Source organism: Lissotriton vulgaris, chromosome 9 (genome assembly GCF_964263255.1).
Source record: "Lissotriton vulgaris chromosome 9, aLisVul1.2, whole genome shotgun sequence".
Lineage (NCBI taxonomy): Eukaryota > Metazoa > Chordata > Amphibia > Caudata > Salamandridae > Lissotriton > Lissotriton vulgaris.
Window position 1 is genome coordinate 412409991 of NC_141697.1, and position 22787 is coordinate 412432777.

General features: G+C 48.8%; 1 protein-coding gene across 1 annotated transcript in view; it reads left to right on the forward strand.

The window, feature by feature from the left end:
• The window catches only part of DYNC1H1 (dynein cytoplasmic 1 heavy chain 1), a 1654074-nt gene that overhangs the window by 807377 nt on the left and 823910 nt on the right, over positions 1-22787 (forward strand). The window contains exon 48 of the mRNA XM_086937823.1: positions 19725-19929. Within this exon, the coding sequence (XP_086793949.1) occupies positions 19725-19929 (205 nt within the window). The remainder of the gene's footprint in view (positions 1-19724; positions 19930-22787) is intronic.

Genomic DNA, 22787 nt, shown 5'->3' on the forward strand with positions numbered 1-22787 from the left:
CTACTCCCTATCTTGGACCTACGGAACGTCAACGTCTTCCTCCGGAAGGAGAAGTTCAAGATGCTGACATTGGCTCAGGTCCTAGCTGCCCTGGACCCAGGAGACTGGATGGTAGCGTTGGACTTGCTGGACGCTTATTTTCATATCCCCGTCCTGCCGGCCCTCCGGTGTTACCTGCGGTTCACGGTAGCCCACGAGCACTGTCAGTTTACCGTGCTCCCCTTCGGCCTTACTAGCGCCCCATGGGTGTTCACGAAAGTGATGGCGGTGGTCGCAGCTCATCTGTGCCGGTTAGGGGTTTCAGTCTTCCCCTACCTCGACGACTGGTTGTTGAAGGCGGGTTCGCTCCAGACAGTCGTCAGCCTCCTCCAGGCTACAGGCGACCTCCTACACCTGCTGGGGTTCTCCATCAATGTGCCGAAGTCACACCTGTGTCCCTCTCAGAAGCTCCTCTTCATCGAAGCGGTTCTGGACTCGGCGCAGTTTCGGGTTTATCCTCCCGAGCAGCGGGTTCGGGATATTCAGGCTCTGATTCCGATCTTTCAGCTGTTATCCTGAGTCTCGGTCAGGTTGACGCAGCAGCTTCTGGGGCTGATGGCCTCCTGCATCCTTCTGGTACATCACGCCAGGTGGCGGATGCGAGCTCTGCAGTGGGACCTGAAGTTTCAGTGGGCCCAGCATCAGGGCAACTTGTCCGAGCATGTCTTGATCTCAGAGGGCACTGCAAGACAGTTGCAGTGGTGGCTCACGGACCGCGATTGGGTCAGCGGCAGATCCCTCTTCCCTACCCCAACCGGAGCACGTAGTTTTGACGGACTCATCCCTCCAGGGCTTGGGGGGGGCACATGGGAGAGGCGGAGAACAGAGGCCTCTGGTCTCCGGCGGAGTCCCGGCTCCACATCAACCTTCTGGAGCTGTGGGCGATCTGGCTTGCACTGAAGGCATTCCTCCCCTCTGTCCGGGGGAGTGTAGTGCAGGTGTTCACGGACAACGCCACCGCCATGTGGTACTGCAACAAACAGGGAGGGTTGGGGTCGTGGACCCTATGCCAGGAGGCTCTGCGCCTCTGGCAGTGGCTGGAACATCAGGGCGAGACCCTGGTGGTTCAACACCAGGCAGGTTCCCTGAACGCCAGGGCGGACGAACTCAGTCGGTGGGGCATGATGGATCATGAATGGCGTCTGAACTCTGACGTGGCGCAAGGCCTCTTTCAGGAGTAGGGAGAGCCTTGGTTAGATCTATTCGCCACAGAAGAGAACGCACAATGTAATCAGTTCTGTGTGTTGGAATTTCTAAGGTGGCACTCGCTCAGAGACGCTTTTCGTTGCGAGTGGAGCTGCGGTCTGTTGTACGCCTGTCCGCATATACCACTTCTGCCCAGAATGCTGAAGAAGATCAGACGAGACCGGGCCCAAGTTATCCTTGTGGCTCCGGACTGGTATCCCGAGCTACTCAGCATGTCTGTCGATCTCCCGTTTCGACTGCCTCTTCAGGAGGACCTCCTGTTGCAGCAGCAGGGAACGGTCCTCCACCCGAACCTGTCCAGTCTCCACCTTCATGCTTGAAGATTGAGCGGCGACAGTTGAGGCCATTTGACTTGCCTCCTGAAGTTTGTGATGCGATTCTGGCAGCCAGGTGTCCCTCCACAAAGTCGGTATACGCCTGCAGGTGGAACAAATTTGTGGCATGGTACTTCAAAGGCTGTGGATCCCCATTCTGCTCCTCTTTCTGAGGTTCTCCTCTTCCTTCTTTCTTTTGCCCTGCAGGGCTCTCCTCTGGGCACTATCAAGGGCTACCTTTCTGCCCTTTCCGCCTTCTTAAGGCTGCCTGACTCCGGTTGTTAATAGGTTCTTAAAGGGCATCACTCATATGTTCCCCCCCTCTTCCTTTCGTGATGCCCCAGTGGGACTTGAACCTTGTACTTACTTTTCTGATGTGTGCTCCCTTCGAGCCACTTCATAACTGTCCTCTCCGTCTTCTTACCCTTAAGACTGCTTTCCTGGTTGCCATCACCTCTGCCAGGAGAGTGAGTGAGCTCCAGGCTCTTTCATCCAAGCCTCCCTTCCTTTCTGTCCATCCGGACAAGGTTGTGTTGCGGACAAGACCCTCTTTGCTGCCCAAGGTAGTCACGGCCTTCCACATCGGGCAGTCCATCACTTTGCCCACCTTCTTTCCGCCTCCGCATCCCTCTAAAGAGGAAGAGCGGCTCCAACGTCTGGACCCAAAACGTGCGCTCTCTTTCTATTTGGATCGCACATTGCAGTTCCGGGTGGATGACAAACTCTTTGTTGGTTACGTGGGCGCTAAGAGGGGACGGGCGGTGCACTAACGGACAATATCTCGGTGGGTCTTCTTGAGTATAAAGGCATGCTACTCTTTAGCTAAGAAGGAGCCTCCTGTTGGGCTGAGGGCCCATTTCACTCTGGCCACGGCGTTTACTACTGCCCTGGGCCACGGAGTCCCCTTGCAGGACATCTGTCAGGCAGCTACGTGGGCCTTGCTGCACACGTTCGCAAGACACTACTGCCTGGACAGCCAAGTCCGGAGGGATGGCTTCTTTGGCCGTTCCGTCCTCCAGGACTTTCTGGTGTGATTATTGGTTCGCAGACCCACCACCGGGGTTGGTATTGCTGGGGTATCTATTCTAAGGTTAGGAATCTAATACTAACCTGTTTCTTTCAGATGCACAAGTTACTTGCCTTCAGTAACGATATATCCGTAAGAAACAGTAGTTAGTATTAGATTCCATACCGCCCCACCCATCCTCCCCGTTCTGCGAACCGATATCTAGGGTTAAGTGTGAGAAGTTGGCCTGATATGCAGTGCTCACTATTCTAGTGAACACTATGTATCAGTCCAGACAACCCTTATTGATGATTGGTTGTAAGTCAACCTTATAGACCAGCTATCCTAGTAGCGTGGATATGAGCAGTCTAAGGCTAAAGACTCGAGAGGGCATGTTAAGCCAGCTGTTATACCATCACATATACCCCTTGAACACCAAGTGAAAGGACACCACACAAGTGTTATGAAAATAAACAGTGTATTTATTAGAATCACAACAGCCCTGTACTCTTTATGAGGACAGGGTACTAAGCACAAAACAGAACTCTTACGAAAATACTTAAGTTAGCACAGTATATACAAATGCCCGAGGGGCACGGAAAACCATATACTCTGAAAGTGGAATGCGAAATTACTAGCAGGTAAGTACAGTACTAATAGGCTTTGGAATCGCTAGGACTTGACTATAGAATCTTTAGATTACTTCTAGGAGGCCCAGGGGACTCGGGTGCAGTGTGTGCACTCTCACGCGAGATGCGGGACAAAGTCTATGGTAGCTAGTAAAAGCAAAGTTAGTGTTCTCGGGCGATTCTGACCCTTGGATAGTGAGGCTATGCTGGGGCACCGAAATGCCGAAGTTACCTAGCCCAGGGGCTGCAGCTGCATAGGTCTCAAAAGACGTCGGGAATCCTCGTAGACGGACCAGGAGTCTGGAAGAAAGATGCTGGCAGGCGACCAGTGAAGAGAGTTCGAAGTGATCCAAGCCTGGATCTTGAAGATGGACGATACCTGAAAGCAGAGGGGACCAAGTTCGTGACTACTAGCCAGTAGTCAGGTGGCACCCGGAGGGCACCGGATGGTAGTCACCTCGACTAGGTGAGTGGGCGACGCTGGGCTCTGCAGATCTCACGGACCAGGAGGCGTTGTCGGCGACCAGGATGGAGGAGCGAGCTGTCCCACGATGGATGAAGCTGTCGGCGTCGCTGGACCCAGGATTGGGCAACAAAGCCTTGGCTAATTCAAGCCCACGCGGTGGACCTCAAATGGCGTCTTGAGGGGACTAGGAGGGTCCGGGGTGCTCCTCTTCTGGTAGGGAGCAAGGGCCAGTCTGGAGCAACCAGACCAGCAGCAGTGATGTCGTCGGGCGTCGTTAAGAAGGCCACAAGCCAGCGGGCTAGTAGCCAAACAAAGCGGTGAGCAGCAAAAAGCAGAAGGGCCCCACGCAGATCGTGGAGATGCTGGGAGGCTGTACTTCGGTGCTGAAGCTGCTCAGGGTCGGGGCTTCTCGGACCCCAAAGCACTCACCAGAGGATCCCTCGGCGGTCGTGCTGGAAAGAAGTTGTGCAGTCTCTAAGATGGCCGGTCCCTCGAGGTCTCGTCGCACTCACGGTTCTCAGCTTTGCTGTAGAGGTGAGTAGAGGTCAGAGGTGCCAGGAAAGCCGGTTCTCGTCGAGCTGGGCAGTCGGATTCCTGAGGAAGGACTTGCAACAGATCGCAGTGTTCTTAAGATGGTGCCTGCAGATGCAGGGTGACTACTCCTTAGTCACAAGGGAGAATCTTGAGGAAGAAATCTTGAAGTCCTTTCGTAGAAAGTCGTGTCTTGATTCCAAAGATGATCTAATTTGGAAGGGGGCCCGCTCCTAACTTTATACTAGGAAAAGGGGCTGACCCGGTGACTAGGTCCTGCCTATGGGTGGGACTAGGAGGGGGGTGGTTACACCCCTCTCCCATGCCGGACTTTCCCCAGGCCAGGGGCTGGTGTGCCCCTGGAACTGGTTCTGGCCGGCCTATGCGTAGTGAGCACCGGGGTGCCACTCAGCAGTCACCTTCCTGTAAAGCCCTGCCTACCCAGGATACACAAAACCCTGTCTGGGATGGTGCTAGCACCGCCCCGGACAGGAAACCCTTTGTCCAAGCTCTCCTCGCTGGAAGGACTCCCAGCAGCAGGAGGTCAGACTCGTGTCTGTAGTGGCAGCATCCATTTTGTGGAGCTGAGGCTTCAGTTAACTTTAACCGGGGTTCACAGTTACATACATGTCGTGTCCCTCTAGAAGGGTGGAATGCTAACCCCGTCGCCAGAATTGGCGAGGGGTTAGTATTCCAATTCGTATGACACCTTACTCGACATGTTTTGATAAAGCCATACCAAAGTTAGCATTTAACCGCGAGGATTATAATGCACTTAAGAGTATATGGTATGCGTTATCATGGAACAGCTATTAGCACTTGGTTCCGCAAGCTGCAAACGGGCTCAGCTCATGCCAGAGCACCATTTCACACGATTCCATGCACTCTGCCTTCAGGATTGTTAAAGCCTGCCATAGGAGTGACTGATAGGAATCTGTGTGTCCATTTTTAGGTTTTGCCTAGCGGAAGCTGCGCTCTGCGCAGCTTTTCCGCGCAGGCGAAATCCTGTTGAGAACTGTAGGGTGCTTTGGTTCGGCCCTCGTCGTTGATTGGCTGGCTCCGTAAACGGAGCCTTGCCATTGGACGAGGGGCCTGTCCGTCAATGCCAGACCAGACACGGGGGCGTTCCCGACATTCTTTGGCTTTTGCCGACGTCACGGGACGCCGGGAACGCCCCCGTGTCTGGTCCGGCATTGCCGGCACTCGAACGGGAAGGCGGCAATTAGCGGCTCCAGCGGGCGGCGGTGTTAAAAGTAGCAGCGCCCGAGAGCCGGCCGGCTCCGGGCGGAGGCTGCCAGCGGGAGCGGCAGGTAATTGGAATGATTCCGAGCACGGACTGCCTGCGCCAGCTGCAACCGGTTTCGCAACACTGAGTCTTGCTGTTCCTGTGAGAGCCAGGGACTGCGCTGCACAGGCCCGCCGAGTACAGAACAGGGCATCGCGGAACGCATACAGGTAACGAGCGGCAGGAGCACCGCGCACCAGCCGCCGGAAAAACAAACGACGCCACAAGCGGCCGCCGCCATCTTACTGCTTGGAAGTGTGCGAGGCGCCCCCCTCCGTTAAAATGGCGACGGCCGCGGGGGCGCAACTTGTGTTCCATGCCCAATGAGCTTTGTCCGTGTTATTTGAATGTCTGCTGCTATGTCGTGTTATCTGATGCTAGGCTGTGTTATTTGATTGTATGCAGCTATGCCGTGTTATTTGATGCTCGGCTGTGTTATTTGATGCGAGACTTTTATTTTTGGATGCTATGCTATTTATTGCAATTTAGGTCGTAGTGCGTAGCACTTAGCAGACTTCACATTAAACAATCGGAAAAGAGAGGATGTGGGCAGACAGCCTGTAACCATTTTAATGTGCCCGTGTCCGTTCACTGTGGTTAATAGCTTGTTATTAAATTTTAATTGCATTACCAGACTTATTAGAGCGACTCTTACGAGCAAGACCGTGGGCGCTAATTCCCAAGCATCCGAGGCGCCGGAGACATTAATGCGGATGTGCGCGTGCCCTCGGCCACGGTAGAGGACTTTCATAAGGCCGGACACTTCCTCACAGCCTCGTGTAGGGTTTCTCCTCCGCGAGAAGCTCTGCGCGGGAGACGGGGGCCAGGACTCCAATGAATAGCTCGCAGGCGGAGAGGGAGCTAACTGAGGAGTCATTAATTGAGTTATGCTGCGTGGAATTAGACACGTGGCAGTCTGCTGCGCGTCAATGAATGACAGAGGCGCGCGAGTCAACAGCGCGCTCGATTACCCACGTCTGCCGCGTCAGTGAAGCCACAGTTAGTCCCCACAGAGAAGATTCCGTACACGCAGAATTACACTAACTGCTGCAGTGTGTATTTATCCGAACCAAAGAGACAGACAAAATGCAGCCATATATTTGCATCCAGTAGTTGTAAAGAAGATGCAGGAACTGATGGAAGGTTATAGCCCTTTATTTATCTAGACAGCACACCCAGGCTTGTGGTCATAGCAAAATCACAACATCAACTGCCACAGGTGACAACTGTCAAATAGAACTGTCAGCTGCTAACGTTCCAGCTGATGCCAACCAATTACGCGCGGGCATAGCAAGCGCGAGCAGGGGTAAGGGAAAGAGAAGAAGGGTACGATACAACACATCTCTATCCCTAAAAAGAAAGTATGAGAAGCAGCCATAACGCTGTGCACCTTACGCACAAAGTCTTCATATTTGTTGGGTTTGCTTAAAACACGACCGAAGCTACTGGTGCTGGCTATTGCTCCACCTGTATCACTTTTGGGCGCCCCCGTGGGAACTGCCAAGTGTCCATCATCACATGGTAGAGATTTTTCAGTCTCTTTGTTGTAGTTGTTTGAATCCTCTTCGTGCCAGACAGGTTCCTCTTGTTCCTCATCTGATTCATAGACACCCACCGTGTCCAGAAAACCCGTGGAAGCATCACTACTGATGTCCTTCATTTCACCGATGGATTCTACAGTTTGAGTTTCATTAGTTCTCTGTACATCTCCGTCGCTGTAGTTCTCAGACTCTGAATCTTCATGTTCCCATTGTGTCCTCTTTTTCTCTTCTCCCTTCTCCATGGGAGTGGTTTTACTCTCTTCCTGTGGGTAAGCATTCCTACTGTGGCTGCTCTGCAAGGAACAAAAGCACAATTAAGCTTTTTAAAGGGCTGCCCACTCCAGACATGGTATTCAGTAAAACGCGAGGTTGGGGCGGAAAGTGGCACTTCTGAAGCCCGGACACATCCCCGGCCCCTTAAATTGGAAATTGCCGGAGTGAGCTGTCCTTTCGGGGTGATGTACGCCTCTGTAATCCTCGGGCACGGGTCTCCTTAATAAATTTCACTTTGGAAGGCAGGCAATGTGCCTCGGTAATTAGTGCATTTGAAGCAGGTTCGCCCTTTGAAGTGCCCGTCCTGCCGGGATGACCCGCAAAGACCGGGCCGTGTGCGCGAGATCAAAAGGTGACCTTCAAGGCAGCTTTTTTTGTTGATTCACTTTTTGAAATGTTGTTCTTTTGTTCATTTTTTTTTTTTTTGCAAGTATGAGACGGCAGTTCCTGCTCCGCTATCTGTGAAGGATTACTTTATAAACGACTTTAAATCTTATCCCCCTCCCCCACAGCAGAGTCTGCTTCTGAGGTATTGTGTGTGTGTTTTATTGTTTTACCGAGCTGTGTGTGTGTGGAGCTTCAGAGTGGAGCTTCAGAGTGGAGCTTCAGAGTGGAGCTTCAGAGTGGAGCTTCAGAGTGGAGCTTCAGAGTGGAGCTTCAGAGTGGAGCTTCAGAGTGGAGCTTCAGAGTGGAGCTTCAGAGTGGAGCTTCAGAGTGCAGATTGGAGCTTCAGAGTGGAGCTTCAGAGTGCAGATTGGAGCTTCAGAGTGGAGCTTCAGAGTGCAGATTGGAGCTTCAGAGTGGAGCTTCAGAGTGCAGAGTGGAGCTTCAGAGTGGAGCTTCAGAGTGCAGAGTGGAGCTTCAGAGTGGAGCTTCAGAGTGCAGAGTGGAGCTTCAGAGTGGAGCTTCAGAGTGCAGAGTGGAGCTTCAGAGTGGAGCTTCAGAGTGGAGCTTCAGAGTGGAGCTTCAGAGTGGAGCTTCAGAGTGGAGCTTCAGAGTGGAGCTTCAGAGTGGAGCTTCAGAGTGGAGCTTCAGAGTGGAGCTTCAGAGTGGAGCTTCAGAGTGGAGCTTCAGAGTGCAGAGTGGAGCTTCAGAGTGGAGCTTCAGAGTGGAGCTTCAGAGTGGAGCTTCAGAGTGGAGCTTCAGAGTGGAGCTTCAGAGTGGAGCTTCAGAGTGGAGCTTCAGAGTGGAGCTTCAGAGTGGAGCTTCAGAGTGGAGCTTCAGAGTGGAGCTTCAGAGTGGAGCTTCAGAGTGGAGCTTCAGAGTGGAGCTTCAGAGTGGAGCTTCAGAGTGGAGCTTCAGAGTGGAGCTTCAGAGTGGAGCTTCAGAGTGGAGCTTCAGAGTGGAGCTTCAGAGTGGAGCTTCAGAGTGGAGCTTCAGAGTGGAGCTTCAGAGTGGAGCTTCAGAGTGGAGCTTCAGAGTGGAGCTTCAGAGTGGAGCTTCAGAGTGCAGATTGGAGCTTCAGAGTGGAGCTTCAGAGTGGAGCTTCAGAGTGGAGCTTCAGAGTGGAGCTTCAGAGTGCAGAGTGGAGCTTCAGAGTGCAGAGTGGAGCTTCAGAGTGCAGAGTGGAGCTTCAGAGTGGAGCTTCAGAGTGCAGAGTGGAGCTTCAGAGTGCAGAGTGGAGCTTCAGAGTGCAGAGTGGAGCTTCAGAGTGCAGAGTGGAGCTTCAGAGTGCAGAGTGGAGCTTCAGAGTGCAGAGTGGAGCTTCAGAGTGCAGAGTGGAGCTTCAGAGTGCAGAGTGGAGCTTCAGAGTGCAGAGTGGAGCTTCAGAGTGCAGAGTGGAGCTTCAGAGTGCAGAGTGGAGCTTCAGAGTGCAGAGTGGAGCTTCAGAGTGCAGAGTGGAGCTTCAGAGTGCAGAGTGGAGCTTCAGAGTGCAGAGTGGAGCTTCAGAGTGCAGAGTGGAGCTTCAGAGTGGAGCTTCAGAGTGCAGAGTGGAGCTTCAGAGTGGAGCTTCAGAGTGCAGAGTGGAGCTTCAGAGTGGAGCTTCAGAGTGCAGAGTGGAGCTTCAGAGTGGAGCTTCAGAGTGCAGAGTGGAGCTTCAGAGTGCAGAGGGGAGCTTCAGAGTGCAGAGTGGAGCTTCAGAGTGGAGCTTCAGAGTGCAGAGTGGAGCTTCAGAGTGCAGAGGGGAGCTTCAGAGTGCAGAGTGGAGCTTCAGAGTGCAGAGGGGAGCTTCAGAGTGCAGAGTGGAGCTTCAGAGTGCAGAGGGGAGCTTCAGAGTGCAGAGTGGAGCTTCAGAGTGCAGAGGGGAGCTTCAGAGTGCAGAGTGGAGCTTCAGAGGGGAGCTTCAGAGTGCAGAGTGGAGCTTCAGAGGGGAGCTTCAGAGTGAAGCTTCAGAGTGCAGAGTGGAGCTTCAGAGGGGAGCTTCAGAGTGAAGCTTCAGAGTGCAGAGTGGAGCTTCAGAGTGAAGCTTCAGAGTGCAGAGTGGAGCTTCAGAGTGAAGCTTCAGAGTGGAGCTTCAGAGTGGAGCTTCAGAGTGGAGCTTCAGAGTGCAGAATGTCAAAAGCAATGCCAATAGCTCTAACTTTAACAAAGGCAAAACCATTGCATTGTAAATGCTTGTTAGGGTTAGATATAGGTATACTATATCTACAGCAAAGGGTGATTACACGACTTTGCCCCAGCTGTCATGCAGCCAGTTGTGTCAGATTTAGGAGGCCAGCCAGGGATGGCATAATACATGCTTCAGCCCCTGGTAGGCCCTGGGTACACCTATGCCCTGAGTTACAGGGTCTGATAAGGTGGCCCAGTACCAATTGGGAATGTACCTAAGGTACATGGAATCCATTTTACAGAGAGAGCAGTAGGCCTGGGGTCCTGATTGGCAGGGTCCCAGGTCGACTATGTCAAAAACCAGCTAAAACACAGGGCAAAAAGTTGGGGGCAACCATAGTCAGGATTTACCTTCCTACATTAAGGTCATCCCCTTTCAGGGCCCTAGTTTCATGGCACCAGTGTTGGTTTTTATCATGGCTCTGCGTTTCTGGCATGGAAAAGCTGTGTATAAGAACTGTCGTCAGCGCGCGAGGGTGGCGTCTAAGTACTCCGGCAACGTCATCCCGACGCAGACGATGCACGCGGAGCCGCAGACGACGCCTACCGACGCGCAGGGGTACTGCTACGCAAAAGTTTCCGGATCCAGTCTGACGTCTGCGGATATTCTAAGGTAAGGAATCTAATACTAACTACTGTTTCTTACAGATATATCGTTACTGAAGGTAAGTAGCTTGTGCGACAAGGTCGTCCTCCGAACTAGACCTTCCTTCCTTCCTTCCCAAGGTGGTTACTTCTTTCCACATTGGTCAATGCATCACTTTGCCCACCTTAGCATCCTTCTAAGAAGGAAGATAGACTCCGCCGTCTGGATCCAAAACGTGCGCTTTTCTTTTATTTGGATCGCACCAAACCATTCCGGGTGGATGACCTGCTCTTTGTTGGCTACGTGGGTGCCAAGAAAGGTCGGTCCGTTCACAAACGAACCATCTCCAAGTGGGTCGTTTTGTGCATCAAAGCTTGCTATTCTTTGGCAAAGAAGGAGCCTACAGTGGGACCTTGCGCCCATTCCACCAAGGCGACGGCAGCTACCATTCTGCTATTGTAACAATATCAATCCCCTTGATGCTTCGGTATAAAACATCTGTTATCTCTTACACTTACAGCAATCTTCACTAGCCTACACATCCATTCGCTTGCATCTAGCAGCAGTAGGTGCATACTTACAAAACAGACACAACTTATCTTTATTCAGAATACCAGTGATTAATGCCTTTATGGAGGGTTGAAAGAGTGCTACTACCAAGAGTCCCCCCTGCACCAGTATGGAACTGAAACATAGTTCTTACAACGCTAATGGGTCCACCTTTTAAACCAATGCTCTGATGTCAATTACAGTTCCTCTCATAAAAGGTTGCATTTCTCTCTGCATTCACTTCACTAAGTGTGTGTGAACTTCAGGCACTAACTATACAAGAACCTTTCTTTCAGCTTCACAAAGACAAAGTGGTTCTTCGAACCAATCCCAAATTTCTTCCTAAAGTAGTTTCTGATTTTCATATCAATCAATCATGTGTGTTCTTTCCTCTATCGGATTCTGTAGCAGAACAGATCGCCACACACACAGATATTAGAAGAGCTCTGCTATATTATGAAGAAAGAACAAAAGATTTTCGTTAGACAAAATAGCTTTTTGTTGCTTTTTTGCTACCACACAAAGGCAATCCCAAATCTAAATCGGGCATTGCAAGCAGGATCGTGAAATGCATCCAAACATGCTATGTGAAAGCGAAAAGAACTTTGATAATACCCCCTAGAGCACATTCCATTCGCAAAATAGGGGCTACCATGGCTGCCTTATGAAATATTCCCATATCGGACATCTGTAAGGCAGCAACATGGTCTAGACCGCACACATTCACCAAACACTATTGTGTAGACATGTTAGTCGAGCAACAAACTAATGTAGGCCAGGCGGTACTTAAAACACTTTTCCGAACAACTGCAACAGTTACAGGTTAGCCACCGCTTTGGGAGTATATTGCTGTATAGTCCATGCAAAGCATGTGATCTACAGCTCACATGCTTCGAACGTATAATGTTACTTACCCAGTAAGCATCTGTTCTTGGCATTTAGAGTTGTAGATTCACATGTGCCCACTCGCCTCCCTGGTTACCTTTATCTGTTGCAGTTTCTTACTTTACATACATACGCATGGACATCTCTTCACTTACTAACTCCATTCTCACCGTCTGCGGGAAAACAATCTAACAATTGGGTCCATGCCCATGCACACTATCACCGAAAGCAGCAGTCACCTCCCTCGTGACTGGAAAGATTTGAAGAAAAACAACTTGCAAACATCTGGACCCAACACTAGATGGCAGGCGTATGCAAAGAATGTAGATCTACAGCTCTACATGCTAAGAACAGATTCTAACTGGGTAAGTAACTATATATATATATATATATATATATATATATATATATATATATATATATATATATATGTGTATCTATATATCTTGTTCAACTTTGCACACACTGCCCTCTAATATCCAGCGCGTCTTGAGGGCGAGCAAAGGAACAGCACCACCAACTCCTGTATGATTGAGGTAACCCGTTTTTTATTTATTTTTCTAAGTTTTCAAATAGCCTCATTTACTCACTGGGCCATCACAAGCAAAGTGCAAGAGTGCATACAACCAGAAAAAGATGACCTACGCGTTTCGGCTTACGCCTTCTACTGGGTCACAGTATTGTGCGGAGTGTCAATTTAAAGGGAGAACACTCCCTTTCCTCACCATCATTTAAAAAAACGGGTATCACTTTTAAAGGGGACACAACTACAAATTAGATTAATAAACTGAAGTACTGCTGCACCAAGCCAATTTTCGCAATAGATGCGAGTAAACAGCATCAAGAATAAATTAATTGTAAAGTACTTAGTCAGGGACTTATCTGTAGTTAATATGGTGTAAAATGAAGACGTATCAGTATTTTTATCTGAAAAATGAAGTATGCTACGGATAAAACAGATTATCTCTGGGAAAGACGAAATATATATGTGAACATACAACATTGTATATATGCTACTGGGATGGAGGTACTCCTTCATTTGCTATTTACAATAACATTCCATTGGGATAAAGTAACCATCTCCATACCTAAAAGATGCATATCTCAGTGTATAGATCTTTTTTACAAGGAAAAGTACTCATCTCAACCTCCACATTATATATCATTGTTTTCTACACTAAAAATATTATCTCTCCACATATTGATTGGCACTGTCCAAAATCTACATCAAATATACATTTAGCATAAAGTACACATTTCCTAATATCTATCTATATAGCATTTACAGCACCCTGATGGTATATTCCTACATTGATCACTTATTCGAATACACTTCAAAACATAATCCTAACATTATAATCAAAATAATCGGTTAGTTCGAGCTCATATAAAGATGTGTGATTAATACTTGCCATATTATCCCACTATATATATATATATATATATATATATATATATATATATATATATATATATATATATATATATATATATTTTGATCACCAAGTTCAGAAATAACTCCCAATTATGTAATCCTCCTCCTATTTTAGTTCACACTATCGGGAAGAGGTCTATTTTATGGTACAGATTACTGCTCGCAAAGTGACCATGTTGGCACTTAACATTCCAAATAAAGTGCAATATTGTAAGAGTTGCTCTAACCCACCGAAAAAACATGAAACAATAACTCTAGGTTTCAAATTCAATTGAAGTGCATAGTGCATAACTTCCAAGATAAATGCTTACCTCTGGTTCTATGTCTCTTGCTAGAACATTCTTTTAGGATCTTTATAAACCAAGTTGATCATTATAATTTCTTCAAAACTAATCAAAGTGCGAAGTCCAACAGTACTCTGTTATATGAAAGTGGCATGTGCAATCTTAGGATATCAATAAACAAGTATTGGCTATGATCAGCCAATATTTCAGAAAAAAAAGGTAGCACGTAAATCTACAGCTTTACATGCTAAGAACAGATACTTACTGGGTAATACACCAGTAGACATAATGTGCGTAACCTCCCCCACACCAACAGATGTGTTTCGGCATTGCCGCCTTCCTCGATGTCGGTGAATAAATGTCATTTATTAAAATTAAATGTATAGGAATTAAAGTTCATAAGTAAAGTGGTTCAAATGGTGGTCCCATAAGTCTGGTAAGGACAATGAAAATAATTTACTTACCTGTAAACTGTGGTTCTCCAGTATTGCTATATTTCATAGATTCTCATGCGACCTACCATCCTCCCCATAGAGGCTCCTTTGGTTATTCTTTTTATGCGCTTAAATTCCACTTGTGCTCGGAAATTCGAGAGCCTGGATCCTCTGTGGAAAGGGTTCTAGAGGGTGCTGTCACCTGATTGGCTGGAATTTGGACCATTCCTAAAGACTAGGATGAAATATTAAAGTGAATGGTTTTTTAGGTCTCGGCTAAAAGACGCGCGTAAGCGCGTCTCCGCCGAGATCTTATGTCAGGGACGATGCTTCCCAGGAGACAGGGTCTGTCGCGCGCTTTGCCTCTCTGGAGGCGATTTCCGCTGGCCACGCGCTCGCGAACGCGCTCAGCTGCTGTCTCCTGGGAAGCAGATACACCACACGCGCATGCGCAGAAACAGCGACAGACACACACGAGCGCTCATGCACGCACGCACCCACACATACAGCGAACCCAGCGTCGCATGCATACACACACACACGTGCACCGAGCATCCCCCCCCACCCCTCCGTCGTCGCACCCCTCCCCTCCGCCGTCGCACCCCGCCCCCCACCCCTCCGCCGTCGCGCACACACACACGCAGACATACAGGCATTCTCTCCCCCCCCCCCCCCCGCTCCGCTCACCGGTCAAAGGCCCTCCGGACACGCAGACATACAGGCATTCTCTCCCCCCCCCCCCCCCCCCCCCCCGCCGCTCCGCTCACCGGTCAAAGGCCCTCCGACCGCGGGGCTCTCCCTCGGTGCTCCTCCAGGCACTCCGTGGGCGCGGGCTTCACAAAACGGAAGTCCCGCCCCACGATAGGTTTCGTTTTCTCAGTCCCGCCCCACGTTAGGCAAATGAAACAAGTGCATGCTCTCTCCCTGCAAATCAAAGAAGTGCAGGCTCGCTCACTGCGAATGAAAGAAGTGCACATACTCAGTGCCTGACAGTGCCTCAGAGTTTAAAGCGCTGATTGTACACCACTGAGCACGTGCACAGGAAAGCTGTCTTCTTCCACAACAAGGAGTACATGCATCACACCTCGTCCTTTATCAATAATAAATTCACCGCCGTGCAGCTGCGCACTGCATGTTTCCAGGATCGGCTTGCAGTGTAGTGCAGTGCGGCCTCGTGTGCACCAGTATGAGCTCAGGCCACTATTAAGCCAATAATTCAACACCTCGCGTTCCACATTGCCATAACCCACGCGCCACTGCAGTTAACCAGCGCCAGCACAGAGACCAGTGCAGCGGGCGATGTGAAACCACACAGCTGGACCGCCAGGCCGCACACTCAGTACTCACTGCCAGCACCCTCCTCACTTCCGCCCGTGCCCCCTCCGCCGCCCTGCTCCAGGGCACCCCAGTACTTCTCAGCGCGGAATACCCTGGTGAATGCACGCCACTGCCGCCAGTATTGCGCGGCTCAGTGACGTAGCGAGGATTCCACGGACCCCGGTGCTACCGCGCCTGCTGCGCCATTCCCAGCAGCGCCCCTGCTCTCACATAGAACTCAGTGTCTGGAAGCGATCACGAGCAGTGGGATGGACAGGCTCGCCCAGGCTGGCAGTGTCCATACCCGTGGTGCCCAGCTCCAGAATGCAGTGTCTGGAAGCCCTCACACGCCGTGACAGGCGGGCACTCTCTGCCAGTATCCCCTTGCCAACTGTCTGCTGAGCCCGATTAGCACTCTTTAATTAATCTGCGAGGCTGCAGGGAGGCGCTGACCTGTTCACACTCACAGTGACCCTGCCCCACCCGCGTCCTGCCCTCCCTCTCCAGGAATGGGGACTCCCTCTGGGGAAGCCCGCTCTGTGCCAGGCCCAGCCGCCAGACACACGGAGGTGGAGAACGGCTGCTGCCCAGACACGCAGGGAGTGACCACGGACACGGCTGCCAGCACCACACTGCGCACAGCGCGCCCTCCAATCACGCGGCGGCCGGTCAGGATGCGACCCTGCGGGCACCGGAGGGCACCCCGCGGCGCAGTCTGTGGGAGTCCCGCTCGGGCACTCCCTGCTACCAGCGCCCCCTGCCAGCTTCGAGCGGATCTTTAATGGTATTTAGAACTACATGCATACACCATCTTCAATAAAGTCATTGCACATTTTCAGTAACACCTAAAAATGCATTTAACATAGTGAAAAGAGGCACTGGGCGTCCACACAGAAAGCCAACACTCCCCACAGGGCTTTCATGAACTGCTGCCCCCTCCCGCCAGCAGCCCAACTCAGATTGAATCATTCCCGCCGGCAGGTTTACTCCGTCGGAGGCTCACGCTGTGTGCTCACTCACTGCCATGCTCACTCACCACTGGGCTCACTCCATATCAAGCTCTCTGATTGGACTCGCTCACCAACAGCCTCACTCCGCGCTGTCTTCAGTCACTGCAGAGTAGTGAGTGCAGAGTAGTGAGTGCAGAGTGCAGAGTAGTGAGTGCAGAGTGCAGAGTAGTGAGTGCAGAGTAGTGAGTGCAGAGTAGTGAGTGCAGAGTAGTGAGTGCAGAGTAGTGAGTGCAGAGTAGTGAGTGCAGAGTAGTGAGTGCAGAGTAGTGAGTGCAGAGTGCAGAGTAGTGAGTGCAGAGTGCAGAGTAGTGAGTGCAGAGTAGTGAGTAGTGAGTGCAGAGTGCAGAGTAGTGAGTGCAGAGTAGTGAGTGCAGAGTAGTGAGTGCAGAGTAGTGAGTGTGCAGAGTAGTGAGTGCAGAGTAGTGAGTGTGCAGAGTAGTGAGTGTGCAGAGTAGTGAGTGTGCAGAGCAGTGAGTGCAGGTGCAGAGTGGTGTGTATTGGCAATGTAAATGACAATGCCATTTATTTATGATTTAAAAAAAAAAAAGAAATGTCATGAGCAATGCCAATTGCTCTACCTTTAATGATGCCGAGACCATTGCATTGCAAATGCTTGTTCTCTATTAACTTTAATGTTAAAGTCATTACTTACTGCTTTTAATGTACCGTGGGACTTCCTCATCGATGACTGGGAATGATTCAAGCATGTGAATCTATGAAAGAAACCAATGCCGGAGAACCCCAGTTTACAGGTAAGTAACTTATTTTCATTGTCCTTACCAAGCTTATGGTACCACAATTTAAACCGCTTCACTCATGAACTTTAATTCCTAACATTGAAAGTTGCTTTCCTAGTGGCTATCACGTCCCTCAGAAAGAGAAGTGAACTACAAGCACTTACTCTACAAAAACCATTCTTCAAAATGTTCGCAACAATATCTGTACTGCATACAGAGCCAAAGTTTCTTCCAAAGGTAGTGTCCGCTTTTCACACAAGCCAGACTATAGAGCTAGCAGTGTTTTCCCTAATCCAGACTCAGTAGCAGAAATAGAGCTACATACACTTGATGTTAAAAGGGCTATAATGTTCTACATAGACATAACCAAACCCTTCATGAAAACACAAACGTTTGTGGCATTTACAAAACCACAACAAGGAGCACCCATAAAGCAGGAATTGCTAAATGGATAGTCAAATGCATTCCAACCTGTTACTGCAAAGCAAAAAGGGTATTACAGTACCTCAATGATCTAATTCCACACTTAAACAGGGAGCCACTATTGCTTTTTTGGGAAATATGCCAATAGAGGATATTTGTAAAGCGGCTTCATGGAGTTTCCCACATACGTTCACAAAGCACTATTGTGTAGATGTCTTCACCAATCACCAAGCTAGAGGGTCGGGCTGTACCTAAAACTCTTTTTTTAAACATCTACTTCAACCAATCGATAGCCCATGCATACGGGAGCACTGCTTTACATGAAATGTTAAGCCTATTTATCTACAACTAACACATGCTACAAATGGAATGTTACTTGCCCTTTAAGCATCTATTCATACTGTTTAGTGCTGTAGATTCAGTGCACCCACCCTCCACGCTGGAGACTTTTGGTTGAAGTATGTTATAGTTTACTTAATATACCAAACATTATACTTCCTCTTCTATGCATGTTCATCTCTTCTACCACTGTATTTCTCCTATTCCTTACACTCACCCGATAAGCCAAAAACAGTCTAACAAAGGGCCTGAAGATGATGCGCAATACACATGGGAGGAGGAGCTGCTGTATCTCAGACTCCTTTGAAGAAAAAAATTACTTGCAACTGTTTGAGCCCAACGCTTAATGGAAGGATGTGCTAAGCACATGAATCTACATCACTGCACGCTACTAATTGATGGTTACACAATAAGTAACATATTCCTTATGGATAGGAAATTAATGTGTGCATAGTTTAGGTGCCAATGGGGATGCTGTGATTATGATTTTGTTCTCCAGTGATATAGCAAGAAGCTGTCTGTGTGGGTGGTACCTTTAAGTGGGATAAACATGAGCCGGACGTTGACTGATGCTCGTTGCACCCACTGTGGCAAAAAAGAGGAGCAGAACTCAACTGCATCAAATATTTCATGACATCCTGGCAAGGCCTGCTTTCTCCTTTAGACAGTGAGTTTGCAAGTGCTCTCTGCACAGTTCTTCTGCAGATCCTTGGTTTCCACTTAGAAAAGCAGAACAGAGAATCATACCAGACCTAGAATTGTCTTTCTTAGACAAACTTCTCCCCGCACCTCCTTTCTAGAATGCGAATCATCATAAGACAGATAAGGTGGGCAGGCTAGTTACAGTTCAAATTGAATGTGGTCTCACATTTGGATCCATTTTCAACAGAAGTTCTGTTGACAAATTGAGCAGTGTTGTGTGAGCCAGCCTGGTTAACTGGTTTATGAGCTGTCTGGTCGGCAAGCAGCAAATGCAACTGAATAAATTGATCCCATTCTGAGGAACTGATATTGGCCACAGAATGCTCTAAGTAGTTGTTGTCGACCAGGCGCATTTAGTACATCTGTAGGTGATGTTCAAGAGAAGCCGATGTGTATGACTATTTACAGATGCCACAAACCTTGATTTTTCAAAGTTGATTGTTTCTAACGCTTTGTTTGCTTTGTTTTGTCTGGTATGGTGATCCGTGTGAGAGAAAGATCTTCCATAAGAAACTTGTGAAAACTATGCAAAGCCTTTAGAAAATGAACACTTACATTCTCCACTATTTTATTTTTATCACCATAACAATTGTTAGAATGCTGACTGTTCTTTCCTATACCAAGTTAAGCTGTCTGTAATTGCATTCTAAATATTTTATGTATTAAGACCTTTAATCTCATTTTGGGAAGGCTGGAATAGCGTCTACAGGGTTATTGTGTTTACGGTTTTTCTGAATATATGCTCAATCACTTCTGAGCTCTGTGCACAACTTTACGTAATGTCTGGATTCTGATGCAAACCACCATTGTAGAATCATTGGTTTGTTTTTAATAATGTATCATTGATTTGATGATCACTCAAAATTCACACACCCTAGTGTACGGAGTTGCATTTAGGTTGAGATGGCAATGCCCACAAGATGATCTGTCAGCAATAGGAATGTACAATTTCTTTTGAGAACGTGATGCTGTTGCATATTTGTGTATTCGTAGAGTAAATGTGTGCCGCTCTTGTGAAAAATACCATGAAGTGTTTAAAAATGCATAACCTGTTGTGACAACTACTGCCCAGGATAAATATAAAGGATTGTAATCTTCTAAATGATCACGTCTGACAACCTGTTTTTATGATTGATTTGATGTTTTTCATTGTTTACTAACCACTCAAGTTTTGTTATTCCAGATGTGTGCTTAACTGGTTTGGCGATTGGTCCACTGAAGCCCTGTATCAAGTTGGCAAAGAGTTTACCAGTAAAATGGATCTTGAGAAACCCAACTACATTGTTCCAGACTATATGCCAGCTGTGTATGACAAACTACCTCAAACTCCATCTCACAGGGAGGCTATCGTAAACAGCTGCGTTTTTGTGCATCTGACGCTTCATCAGGTGAGTACCTCATTTCGTTACACTCTAAATTTGTAGTTTTAAAGGATCTCTTTGCTTGGTGGTTCTTAATGCCATAAATGCCAGGGTACATTTTTAATAACCCGTGGAGTCCATGAGAAATACAAAGGTTCAATATGGTTTCAGCATATCTTAAGTATAGAACACCTCTGTAACTTCATATGATAATTATGCAAATGGATTATGCCATTTTGGGGGAAGATCTGTATAGGATTGCTTCCTGTTGATGATCATTGGGATCAGCTGACATTCCAATGTGGTCCCCAGTTGACTGGCACACATCAAAATCGCGTCAGGATATGGTGGCAATGCCATCCTCTCTTATAACAGACTTACAGATGATGCTACAAGACTACAGGAAAAGGTTTCGGTCACAAGCTTCGGACCAGCAAGAGCATCCTCCTTCTCCATATGCTCCGGCAGTTGCAATGACGCCTCTGGTTTCTCGAGTTTCGGAACCAGAACCAAGAGAAAGCCATCAGGAGGTTGTGACTATTCAGGATGATAATGTCTCATCTGATGAAGATCTTCAGGTAGATCCACCGCATGAACCGGATAGAGGTTGGGACGATGTTGTTCAAGTTCCAGCTTCACCAGTGCCGGATACTGCTACCTCCCCTCCAGCTGACATAGGAGGTTTCCATAATCTTATGGAGAGGGCGTCCAAGAGATTTGGCCTTCCGATTATGACAGTGCAATCAGACTGTTTTCTTTACGACTTCAAAGAGCATTATAGAATATCCGTCCGTTCAATACCGATAATTGAACATGTGTGGTCGGAAGGTACTAAGGTGATGCAGAATCCTGCTACAGTCATCCCTGTTCTTCCCCGGCTGGAGAAGAAGTATAAAGCGCCAGAAGGCAGTCCCGCTTGCCTGACTGGTCAACCGAAGCCGGACTCAGTTATTTCCCAGGCAGCGCAAAGTAAGTCCAAGAATCCATCGGCGCCCCTTACAACACTGCCAGACAAGAAAGGGAGACGTCTGGACAATGTGGGAAAAAGGTTCTCTTCTATGGCTAGCCTTCTGGTTAGAGCTGCTAATGCTCTTCATATCTTGGGTAGATATGATCGCCAGATGTGGTGCGATTTATCCCTGTTTGTTGACCAATTTAGTGCGATAGATGAGGCCAGAAAGATACTGGTGGAAGGGAAGCGTTCCTCTTCAGAGGTGATAGATTGTGCTATGGACATAGCAACTACCGCTTTCCGAGCTCTAGTGGGTTCAGCAGTTTTAAGGCGTCAGGGCTGGCTGCGGGCAACCTGGTTTCGCCAGGAAGTTCAAAATAAAATCTTGGACTTAGCTTATGACCGAGAAATGCTTTTTGGAAAGCATGGAGATGATGCCCTTCAAGACATCAAGAAGGACACGGCAAGGTCCTTGGGGACATTGCATTACCGCAAAGTTCCTTTCAGAGGTGCGAAAGGGAGAGGATTTTCATCGTACAGAGGTGGTAATCAGCAACGCTATTCTTCGTACTCAAAGTCCTCTGTCTTACAAGCCCAATACTCGCAGCTCCAAGGTCAATCAGCGTTTTTCTCTCGCCAACCATCAAGAGGGCGTCAGGGGCGTCAGGGAAGAGATACTTCTAAAAGACAATATTGGCTTCATGGCTCTGTCTACTGTTCCTCCCCCTCTAGTAACATTAGTGGGGGGCAAGATCTCAAAATACCTCCACAACTGGAAAATTATTACATCGGATCGGTGGGTCCTCAACATCATTCAATTCGGACACACACTGGAGTTTCAGAAATTGCCACCATCTAGAGCTCCTCGCGCCACGGTAACGAAACATCTAAATCTTCTGCATTTCGAGGTTCAACAACTGCTCATCAAAGGAGCAATAGAATCAGTTTCTCAGACCCAACGCGGGAAAGGATTCTATTCCAGGTTTTTCCTGATTCGCAAGACAGAAAAAAAGTGGCGTCCAATTCTAGACCTGAGAGCTCAACACCTATCTCAAAAAACTGTCTTTTCGGATGGTTTCTATACAGGATATATTACGTCTCCTAAATCCAGGCGATTATATGGCAACTCTAGACTTGGAAGATGCATATTTTCATTTTCCTGTACCTCCGGCCCACAGGAGGTATCTTCGCTTCACAGTAGCCAAGAGCCATTTTCAGTTCAGAGTCCTACCTTTCGGACTAAGATCTGCACCGTGGATATTTACGAACGTATTGGCGCCAGTGGCGGCTTTTCTCAGAAGGTAGTCTCTGCAGGTGTTTCCCTACCTGGACGACTGGCTGATAAAAGCTCCTTCTCAGGAAGCTTCAAAAGCAGTGGGGGCGTGGCTTGGCCAGGAGTGATGGCGGCGGGGGACGCGTCAGGGCTGCCCCCTGTCCCCCTACTTGTTCGCGCTCGCTATGGAGCCACTAGCGGCGTGGGTGCGCATTGACGCCCAACTTGAGGGTTTCCGCTGGTCCGTGGGCCTGGCGGACAAGATAGCGCTATACGATGATGATGTACTGTTTTTTCTTACGGATCTTGACCGTTCGGGTCCGCGGCTGTTGCACATTCTGCAAATTTTTGGAGAAACATCCGGCCTATACATAAACCCAGCTAAGTCTACGCTGTGGGTGCTCTGTGGGCGGACACGGGTTGGGGATTGCGCCTTGGGCCTCCCAATTGAGTTGGAAGGGGTGAAGTATCTGGGGGTATACTTGTCAGACGAGGCCACGGTTTCCCGGGAGTGCTACCTTACCCCTGTGTGGGATCGTGGGCGTGAGGATATGAAGGTATGGTCCCGTATGCTGTTGACTATACATGGCTGATCGGCCATTTTTAAGATGGTTTCCCTCCCTCGCATTGTGTATTAGCTACAAAACCATCCATATCTGA